The 11,810-nt window shown below is 31.2% G+C and overlaps 1 protein-coding gene across 1 annotated transcript; it reads right to left on the bottom strand.

The window, feature by feature from the left end:
- Window positions 1-1,744: 1,744 nt before the first annotated feature.
- Window positions 1,745-3,151, bottom strand: LOC149260459 (ribonuclease 3-like). Its single transcript, XM_089380052.1, has 3 exons — window positions 2,776-3,151; window positions 2,535-2,657; window positions 1,745-2,353 (listed from the first exon to the last, which is right to left on the bottom strand). Exons 1-3 carry the CDS (start codon window positions 3,046-3,048, stop codon window positions 1,925-1,927), a joined length of 825 nt encoding a protein of 274 aa, XP_089236178.1. The 5' UTR covers window positions 3,049-3,151; the 3' UTR covers window positions 1,745-1,924.
- Between the last annotated feature and the right edge of the window lie 8,659 nt (window positions 3,152-11,810).

Genomic DNA, 11,810 nt, shown 5'->3' with positions numbered 1-11,810 from the left:
AAGCTTATTTACTTGGGAGTAATGCCTTGAGTTCTTAACATTTTGATTTAAATGATGTAACCAAGGTATGCCTAGTTATGCCTTGAGTTCTTAAGGCAAGCCTATTTACTTGGGAGTTACGCTTTGAGTTCTTAGCATTTTCATTCAAAGTACATCTTATAACCATAACACATGATTACACAATTTTATTGATGATAATAAAGAACACAATTTAAGTAGATATTAATTAATAAATTTATAAGATATCATTCTAACCATAAACATATTAACGAGTTTCACGGTTTAGGTAATCATTTATGTTTATAACACACAAGATATTACATTATTCACAACTTAATAAGATTCGTCACGGTCCATAAGAAAATACATGTAAGTAATGTACATTTATTGATGTGTTTAAAGGCTAATGACAACTAAAGGAGAGACTTCGACTCTGCACCCAACCTTAGGCCAACCACACTACACCTATAATTCACACATTTTGGTGATAATTCATTCAGGATGTTGTATGCATAACCACAACACAAACTTACTACTTTAAGCACAATGATGAAAAACAAATCTGGGTCAGATGATCTTAAAAATCTTCCATACCTTTAAAAAACAATTACTAATTGATAAACTTTATAAGACATTTTAAACTCTTTATTTTAATTATCTTCCCAATCTTCCATATCTTTAAAAACAATTACTAATTGATAAACTTTATAATACATTTTATACTCTTTATTTAAACTAAAACTGTAATAAGATATATTTGATCTGATTTATCAAATAACAAACCAACGAACACAAATATATTTTTTAATTAAGTTAAAAAACTATTTTAATGAATAAAAAAATATTAAAAATGAAATTAATTATAATATTTTAAAAAATAAAATTAATTATAATACTTAGCACTCACAAAATAAAAATGCCATAAATTTATGGAGATATGTTTTTCAAATAAATCTAAATCAACCTCCCACTAAAATATTGGGCTTTAAATAAATCTAAATCAACCTCCCACTAAAATATTGGGCTTTAAAATTATAATAGTCAAATGGAGTAGTGAAAACAAAAGAATTAAAGAACAAATATTGCGTTGTAGTTCGGATTCAACATATCCGAAATAAATAAATAATTTTTTTTTCAAAAATATTATTTATAATTGCTTTTATTTATTATTAAGATTAGTTAATATAAAAATAATTATATATATTTAATTAGTTTTAATTAAAAACATTATAATTATTAATATTCTCATTCGTCTTATTTTCACTTTTTTTTTTTTTTTTGTCAATATTACATTTCACTGTCTAGTATAAATAAAATACTTTAAAAATATTTCAAATTTACTCTTGAAATTATAAATTAAATATTTTTATATAAATTAAATAATATAATTTTATATCATCTTTATAAACCTAAAATAATTAAAAAATATCACATTTCTCTTCAAAATATTTCTATTTAAAATTTAAATAAACTCTTCTAATATCTATATTAACTAATCTATTTCGATATAAAATATAGAATACACATTTCAAATGAATCATATAACACACATTTCGGTATGAAGCAGATAATACACAAGCGGAGAAAAAGTACATCTATCTATATAAATATCACTAAAATTGCACTAGATCTATTCGTGATTAAGCAAGTTCTATACTGCTATATATAAAATCGCAACAAAGGCACAGATATGCAGACTTTCTGTAACGACCTAATTTCAATTTTTGTCGTTCCCATGTTCACCTTTCCTAATAATGGTTAAATTAAAGAGAATAATACAAAATCCAAAATAACTGTAATAATAATATAAAGTTTGAAACGTCGATAATCCAAAATGAGATGTTTTTAGATCCGGGGGAGTGACTTCAAGGAATGTTGACGCCTAATAATTTTCCATGCATTATAATTACCATGCGGAGTGCGCCTACCCGGAGTGGAACGGAAGAAAGAAGACCTCAGGTCCACAAGGTGAACGTATATTGAAGGTGCGTGGGCACCGGATAAAACGAGAAGCTTCCTTATCGACACATAAATAAATTTCAGACATTGTATTAGTATGTCCACGACCACATACAATCTTTCCAAATCCGTGAACATATCTACCAAGTACACTTCTGAAACGGCTCGCTGGGTATGGGACTTCCTTGTTTGGATGAATGTGGTGCGCCCTCAACACAAACAGAAGATTAACCTGTTCTGCGAGCGCGACAGTTTTGCTGAAATAATCGCGTTGGCTATCAAGATTCCAGAAAGCTCCATGATACTGCCACTCATGTTCCCAGAACGCCCTATTGTTACATGGCCGAATGATCGATGGCCAAATTGAATTCATCCTCTGTACTAATTGACCATCCTGCACATCACATCCGACCCCCCCCCCTCCCCCCCCATATACACATTTAGTATGTATTTTGTTTCTTTAAAAAAGAATCTATCGCTTGATAAATGTCTAAATATGTTTAATAAATATCGGCAGATGACTCTTAAGAAACAAAATCACTGTTGCGATGTGTATGTGCTTTAGTGTACAATACCAGAGGAGTTAAGGGACCATCAATGTGATGACCGTGTGGCAATGCAACATGCGGCCATAAACCATGGATGAAGAAGGCCGGATCACCATTGTGGGGACACTGTCCGCCATAGGCGCCCGGCCACTGTTAAAACAATACACACAAATCACATCACTTTCCCGATTTGGCTCTATAGTCAATAGATTTGGAAATATGCAGAATAAAATGAGTATTTTAACTTTAGAATTACCGTAGAACCTACCTGCAGAGCCAACAGGAAGTAACTGCCATGATAACCTGTCGCTGGTAGTGTCTTTGGAACCGGCACTTTAGTTAAGTTCAGCGGTGTTGGTCCCGGAATCGACAATCCGGTTAAATTTAGTGTTACTGGCCCTGGGATCCCCAATCTGGTTAAGTTCAGTGGTACTGGCCCCGGAGTCGGCAATCGAGTTAAATTCAGTGGTATTGGCTCCGAGTTCATCGCGCAGCAAAGCAATGTTATAAACAAAATGGCTTGTCTTCCCCTGAAGTCCATTGCTACTGAGGACGATGCTGATATCTCGGCTCGGCTGACTTGACAAATACTTGTGAGACAAACAGGAGGGGAGTGTCATCACGTAAATAGCCTGTGGTGTGCCCTGTAATTTGATGATAAATAAAGGATGAAAACAATTCATATTAAAATCAGTAGCTATCAAGACTAGCAAATCTCAATGTGAATACATAAAGGATGAAAACAATTCATATTAAAATCAGTAGCTATCAAGACTAGCAAATCTCAATGTGAATACATAACAAGTACAAGTCTCAAACACTTTGAGTTCTTCTCAATCACAGCAGACAATTTATAATTTACCAACTACAAAGAGGCAATTTACAAACTACTATGGCAAAAATGCGGTTAAAGAAGCGGGCAACACCTCAATGCTCATTTATTATGTTCACAGTAAACATAATAAGGGGTTCATAGTCTGTGTAGAAATAAAATATGAAGCGTGGACAGTAATTTTTTCGATTCAATTTGTATAGGTCCACATAATAAACCTTCAAACTCAATCTAGAAGCAAAAATATAAAACATTCTTCGCAAGCTAAACTCAACAGTCGGGACCTTATTACTCTAGTTCCAACTTGTTACGTTATGGGCAGGTCACATATATTAAATAAACTCACAGCAGACCTGTCAAATTGAACACACGACATTCAACAGCGCCACCACAGAACAAAAAAATTACATGACAACCAAAAATTTAATTCTAACCCAAAGGAGACCAAAAAAATATACATGACAACCAAGATTTAATTCTAATTCAAAGGAGACCAAAAAAAAATATACACGACAACGAAGAATTTAATTCTAGCTCAAAGGAGGAACGAAGAATATGTATGGCGATGAATAGATGATAACCGAGAATTTAATTCTTACTCAAAGGAGAACTAAAGATGAAAAGCGATACAAGAATTCGTGTAAATGACCTGAAACAAAAGAGGATGGTGGTTGTTTGTACGATAATAACATCAACAATCTCCTATCAACAGTAACATTTTGATTTTGATCATTGTCGTTTCCCTAGGTATATATGTTCCATATCTTAGCCATGAATCTCATTGTAAAAAGAATACACATTATTTTCATTTCCCTTTTTGATGTGATTATTAATTTGATTTTGATCATTCTCGCTTCCCTCCCTGGCTATATATGTTCCATATCTTAACCATGAATCTCACTGCAAAATGAATACACATTATTTTCATTTCCCTTTCTGATGTGATTATTAATTAATTAGATTAGTCTTTTTGTGATTATTAATGAGATTAGTCTTTTTCCCTTTTTCCTTTTTCTTCCCTTAATTGAAGCTACCCAAAAGCATAGAAATTCTAACACTCCTTGGTTAGATCAATGTTTGTTCCTTTCCTATTTTTCTTCTCTTAACCAAAGTCAATCTAAAACCTATCAATTCCATTACTCTTTTGAAGTGACACTTTGGATAAAAAGATTTATGATCACACCGTTTACTTAGTAATGCCATTAGCTAAGACCCTCTCTCCTCCCTTCCAAGGTTGGAGGTTAGAATTGGTAAACAATATAATTTCATATGGGTGGTGTCCACAAATACCATGTAAGAGAGTGTGACATCATAAGCAGTTATGTCATTCATAATTTTGATGCCAAATATAATGCTTAAATTATTAAAACATTCTTTATTTATAAATTCCAATCAAGGAATTATACTTGTGGGTGCTTCATAGTGTCTGAATGAAGAGATGTTGGATTATCAATTTTCATGTCTTCAAACTTAACTTGCATTATTGATGATGATATCAAAAGGTTGTTCATTAACCAAAAATTGATTATTGAAAGAGCTGGCATGCTAAATTTGATATTTCAACAAGTAAGAGGCTTTGCAGTAACCAATGTCAACATTGTATTTGGTTAATTGATTATTGAACAAGGTGACATGCTAAATTTGATATTTCAACAAGTAAGAGGCTTTGCAGCAGGGAAAAATCTAAGGATGGAAGTTTATCTTAAAGTATAACGGCCCTCACGAATCTTACTAGTCTCTAATATCCAAATTTTAAAATGTTTGATGATAATTTTATCAAAATTTTTAGATTTCTACTTATTTTGTATTAGACAATATATAATATTGACAACTTTTAAGGTAAAATAATTTTATATTATAAAATTTGGGTGAATCATTTATAGAAAAAATGGAAAATGGCAAATCTTTTATTTTGGAAAAGCATGGAATATTAGCTCATCTGCAAATATTAGCCCCTAAAATTTTCCCTGCTTTGCAATAACCAATATCAACATTGTATTTTGTTTAAGAAGTTTTTTCAATAACATCTTCATATATCATCATTTGACATTAGATTTTGGATTCAACTTATAATAATCTCACTAAGAATTTTAGTAGGAATTTGTTGTCAGATGTCTATGAGTTTGATTAGTTCAAACCCTTTTATTGAATATATTATATACATTTCTAACATTGACCTCAACTACAACCTACATGATTGTCGAGTAGATTTGTAAGGAGGTCATGGAAAGCCTCATATTAGTAAATATGAATGCTTGCCATTATTGTTAGGATTGTTACATGTGTAGGTTTCTTTCTACCATATTTATTCAGAGAAGTAGATAATCACTTATCATTAGTAGTGTTTTTTTTGTTTGAATTATGATTTTGTTTCATAATTACCAACCCCAAATGATTATTAATTTTTACATTTCTTTACTATGTATGGGTATATATAATTTCTGGTTTAAAAAGTATTGATAAGATTAACAAAGGCCAAGTAGTCTTGACATGTTAAAAGGATGTCAACCATTGACCCGAAAACCTATCAAATGTAAGATATACGATAATATTCTATTTTCTATCCCAACATTGAACAGAATTTATGGCATAATTGATATTTGATCCTATAACAATATGTTTTTATGTATAGAGAAGGACTAACAAAATTTGAGATGCATATCTCTAAGTGTAGAAGAATTGGAAGTTAAGAAGGATCTATATTCGTTTGCATGCATATATGCTAGGTATTTTTTTCTTTTCATTTTTTCTAATTACAAATTAAATATGCTTTTAAATAATTTGATTTATAATCCAAAATATTACACATGTCATTCAAGAAACATATTTTTTTAATTTATTATGGACATAGTTATGCCATGTCTTATATTAACAAAAGAACAAGTCCACCATAATGAGCTTAGAATGAACCTTGTTCTTTTCTCTTTCGTCAAGGAATAGCTACTTATCTAAGATAGAATTGACCCTTGCACAATCTTTTGTTTCCTAAATTTGGTACTTGATCCCTTCTCAACCCTTTTTAAAGCCTTGAATGTGTCCTATATCCTTCTAGAACCGAACATATTTTTAGTGATCCCATTTTCTAATTTGTTAATATGTCTTTACCAAAGTCAACATGGGGATTATTTTGCATCTAAATCATCGAAGCATACATAGATCCTATTTTTTGCAATCCCATTTTCTTGTGTAGTTCAAAATATTGTTAGATGCAATATTGAGCATTACTATGAAATCTCCTTTAAACTATAAAATATGATTATTGTGATTTATTCAATTAATTGGGAACAAATTAAAAAATATTAGGAGAGACTTTGTAGATACATAAAGAGTTTGAATCCACATCAAAGAGAACATGCCATTAGTTTACTATTAATATATATGTATGATATTAACCTCATATTTAATAAATACCTAAATGAAATAAAAGAAACACCCAAATGAATTGAAGAATATAGAAACACAATGACACTGTTCTAGGTGTTTAAAAATTCCACACATAATATGGGTCTAGAAGCCCCCTCATTTTATTATGAATTTCTATGATTTTTAGGGTCATTTTCTATTACTATTATCCACTACCTTTAAATTTTTCACTTATTAATTTGGCAGGTCTACATATATTATATATCAACCTAATAATGAATTATGTTTCTTCAATTCTTAGATATTCTCCTCTCCAACAAGTTTTAAGCATTGACTTGGAGCAAAACTTCATTGAATCACAAATTTTGTTAAAAAAAACATCTCTAATTTTTAGAATCTCATAAAAGTGTGGCATGATCATTTATAATGCTTCATATTTCTATGGTCAAATAACAGTACTCGAATCGCAATTGTTGTTGTGCCCACTAGAATGTCATAATCCCAGAATAACCATGTATTGTTTCTCCTTGATCTTGGTACATAGTTCAGTTCAAATTATTACCACATTGAAATGATAATTGATATCTCTTCTTGATGTTGTTAAATATTTATTTATATTAAACTATAGACGCATTTTATATCAATTTTTTTTTCTTTAAATACATTATTGTCAGTTACTTTCAAGTTTCCATTCAAGAACAAACATAGTATATACATCCAGTTGTGAGAAGGTAACATAGATGTCAAAATGAATAGAAAAACAAACTCTAATAAAGTATTTAAGCCCACCCAAATAGATTGTGGAAATTTTCCGGTAAGGACTATATTACTCTCAACTGGGAATAGGGAACATCAGGTTGAATGAAAAGTGATTATTAACTTATTACAACCATATTTCTACTATATCGCTCTCAACCAGGAATAGGGAACATCATGTTGAATTTAAACTGATAATTAACTTATTACAACTTTATTTATTCTACTAATTGACTTCATTGTTGGCCCTCGGGTCCAAAATTGGCCTTGTTAGTCGCCTAAGAACAAGCTTGGTCAAAAAAACTTCTCCCAAAAATTTCCATGATGTTGTAGTGGAGACCTTTGCAAGTGAAGACATAATTTGAATCCCAAGTATGTTTAGTGAGGTGAATTCCACACCCATTATTTCATGGTCACATGATGTATCCCATTGAGTTATTCACATTATCATTATTGGGATAAAATCTATGGCACTTTCTTATGCCTGTGTTGTTGCAGAATTTCAAAGCATCAACTATGCTTCTCTTCCTAAACCTAAGTATTAATACTTTGTTGGTTTGATTACATATCTAGGATATAGGACACTAGTGAGTGCGTCAGTGATTGTGATAATAATTCTTCTCTAAATATATATCCTATTTCTGATATATTATAGCTGAGTAATCTATTTCAGGGGTTGGTCCCCACCCCAAGCTATTTATTCCCCACATTCAACTATCAATGGGATATTTCCCAACAATCTCGAGAATTATTAATAAACTCCTTTTTATCCCTGTTCTAACCAAGTGGTTACAAAGGGACTTGTTGATTTAGAAGGCTAGGAATGTGCATAGAAAAGAATAATCATGAATTTAGGTTTTCATATGGACCTTTCAAATGTAAAACATTATATTTATCTATATAATTAGTCATGATTAACTGCTTTTGCCCCTTATTTTCTCTATCACTATAAAACAATTTGAGTTGAATTTGTTTATCTTCTTCAACCCATAGAGTTGGATGAATGGGTTTCTTTATTTACTTATAATAACATAAGAGGAAATGGTACACAAAATTTGCATTCATGTGATGATTATTAGCTCATAAGATGCCATAGTTTAAACATTTGTGGAGAAAATAATTGTTTATTGAAAGCCACGCTATTGAGCTCAAGGATTTCCACAAACTTATAACACATGTTATTACTTACATAGAATTTGGTAGTAATTATGAATAGGGAATTAAAAATTTGAATTTATATATGTAACAACCCTATTTTGAACCCCAATATTATTGTAATTAATTGTCATTATCACTTATATTGATGTTTAAATGTCATTATGGAAATGTTCCATGTTGAACAATTTTAAAATGATGTATATGTAAATATTTCGTTCATAGTTAAAAATGTTAAGCAAGTGATTGGGAATGTGAGCACCCTTATAGAATTTGATACTATGAGTGGAAATTTGTGAGGGAATTACACAAAATTCAATGGTGGACATATGAATAGTATGGGAAAATGGTGAGAAACTTATAGATCAAACATCCATGAGTGCTTTCAAACAAATACCCAGATAAATCAGAGACACACAAGTGCCTAGGTATTGGTTTTCATCAATATAGAGCAGTTATTTTAGAATAAAGATCTTGTTGGATTGTTATAATTGTTTATATAGACTATTTGATACCTAAATATGCCCTAAAAAGCATAAATCACATGTTGTAACATCGACAATGTGTTTTAGGCTCTCTAAAAATGAATTTTGCATGCCCATTACTAATTAGAGAGTTGTTGAAAATGAATTAAGTAGTGTGGGCCATCAATTGATCTCTATTAGGCCAATATGATAAGAAAAGGGAAAGAAATCATTCAGGGAAATTAAAGCACTAAAGGGAATTTGCTATTGCTATAGTTGCTAGATGAGAGACATCTGAGATTTGTGGATATCGTAGCCTCAACAAAAAGGAGGGGTTCTCTAATGTCTTTTTCTTGTGAAGGAGAGTTGTGTTCATGGATCCTAATTTTCTCTAAGATGTTAATATCCCCTTGTGATATGATATGATAGGTAAGGGGTGACATGTTGTAAGTAGAATTGGTGCAATTGTGCCTATGGTTGGTTGTAAAATGCTCCTTGCCAAGTCGATTTCTATTTTAAATATTCTTATAAGTGTTTCTTCTAATCCCTATCATTATTTTTCACTTGTTCTATTTTTTTGTTGGTAAAAATGGAGATGGAAAATGTATATTTACTATTGGGTTTATTTAGAATGTGTTCCATGTGCCAAATATCACACAAATATGGTATGATGATTTGGATATGTATGGGCCTATTATTTTGTTGTCTACCTTATTTTCAAAGCTACATGGGAAAGTCCTAGCTCTATTACAATTTGACCATCGAGATTGTATGAAGAGTGAACCTCACATGCTTCTTTGGATATAGAGATGGTCTGAAAGGTTATAATATTTTGAACCTAGAAACTAAAATTATTATGTATATTAAGATGTGGTATGTAAAAAGGTCAAAGATGGTATCAAATAGGAATTCCTATAAAGGATGAAAGAACAAAATAACTTAGAATTTGAATTCAAATATGATGAATTAGATTCTACAGAAAAACGAGACTCCAAAGAAGAAGAACCATACTATCTCACACTAAGGATATTAATTTGAGAAAGAAGGACACTAGAACGGTATACTCCACCTATTTTTTCTTCAAAATTTTATTTTCTTATTATTAATAATGATCCTATAGATGTCATAATGGTAGTTGATTTAGAGGATGGAAAAATCTAGTAAAAGGATATGGTTGAAAAAATGGCAGCGATGGAGAAAAATGACACTTGGGATCTAATGGAGTTTACTATAATGTCCCAAACTAAAAAATGGCAAATTCTCATAATTTATCTCAACAAAATAGCTTCATATAAAAATTTCATCCATTAATAAAAAATTGCTGATAAAATGCAGCAAAAAAAACACGACAACTTATAAATGGAAATAAACTCAACTTTATTATATTAACTCGATCGGATATAGATGCTAATATGATTGATATAGATTAGATAGATAATATTATCTCCAAAATAATACGTTGTGATGCTCAACTTGTGCCTCCAAAAATTGAACTGAAAATCAATAAGCTGCAACTTAAGAATTCTAAATGAATTCACCATTGAGAGAGATGGGTTCTACCACCATAATGTTCTTCTACAATCATAAACCTAGGTGAAATATGTAGATTCTCAAGGCTAGAAATAACTCAAATTGGTAACTTGCAATGCCCAAAATTTTTATTACTGTTGCTGGAGGTGAATTGGTTCTTTCCCCCTTAATATTGCTCCAAAAATTCTAAAAATTTAACCTGAGGCTTCTTACACCAAACCCATAAAAACCCAAAAATGGTTTGGCTTAAATACAAGCCAATATTAAGCCCACCAAGTCGTGTGAATTACCCAGTTTACCCATAAAACACACTGTCTAAGGAATGGTCATTTCCACCCCCAATACTACCTGAAATTTTAACCATGGAATACTCTCACAAAACCAAGAAAAATATTGGGAAGATTCTAGTTGATTCGAAAAGCCCTAATTTAGTGTGAAAATCCTAGACTTCCTAGCTTTGCGTTTAATAAGAAATCACTTCAACAAATGATCCAAGTCCACCTCTAGAAATAGCTAAAATTCTCCTGCAAAATATCCTTCAGAAATAGATCCAATTCCAGCCAAACTCCAACTAAATTTCAAGCCCCAAACCTCTGCATAGATTGTACCTAATAACCCCAATGCAGGCTCAGAAAGGAAGAATTTAGCCCAATGATATATCATTGTCTCAACTCTATAATTTGTGCCAATCTCATCCTCCTACCAAGAGAAAAACTCATGCAAATTCTTAGAACCTGCAAACAAAGAGAGACGCTCCAAATGATCATTGTAGTTATCATTCTATGCATAGATAATATAAATGGATAAGGAAATCTATATAATTATCTCCAATGGAAGACCCAAAGTAGACTCCCTAAGGCCCACTAGGGAGACACTCGGAGTTCTCTCAAATGAGGGTGGAATTTCAACTTTTAATTCTTGTGCTAAACAACACTTTTCTTCTTGTGTTAAACAACCACAAGAGAATATGAAAGGTGAAATTTAGTAGACAAAATATCATCAACAAATGAGTCCATCCTTTTATAATTCCTCCCCATGCTTCTAGACTCCCTTTTTACTTATTATTTTATTGGTGGAGGGTATTTTCCACTAAGTGACTTTTTCCTCCATTTTAATAAAATAATAATTGCTAGCATTCCATATAAACAATATTTTTTCATTTTTCAAAAAGCAATATTTCCCCCCTTTTTGTTAATGTTATCA

The sequence above is a fragment of the Pinus tabuliformis genome, chromosome 6, assembly GCF_031772625.1.
Source record: "Pinus tabuliformis cultivar Carrire ecotype Pingquan chromosome 6, CPIR1, whole genome shotgun sequence".
Classification (NCBI taxonomy): Eukaryota; Viridiplantae; Streptophyta; class Pinopsida; order Pinales; family Pinaceae; genus Pinus; species Pinus tabuliformis.
This window is presented reverse-complemented; position numbering and strand designations above follow the sequence as displayed.

Excerpts from the sequence above, each read along its gene's own strand:
- LOC149260459 (XM_089380052.1), bottom strand. The coding sequence starts at position 3,048 with ATGGACTTCAGGGGAAGACAAGCCATTTTGTTTATAACATTGCTTTGC. Across the intron at positions 2,658-2,775 it reads ACTTCCTGTTGGCTCTGCAG|TGGCCGGGCGCCTATGGCGG; the intron begins GTAGGTTCTACG and ends TTGTTTTAACAG. Across the intron at positions 2,354-2,534 it reads ATGGTCCCTTAACTCCTCTG|GATGGTCAATTAGTACAGAG; the intron begins GTATTGTACACT and ends TGTGATGTGCAG.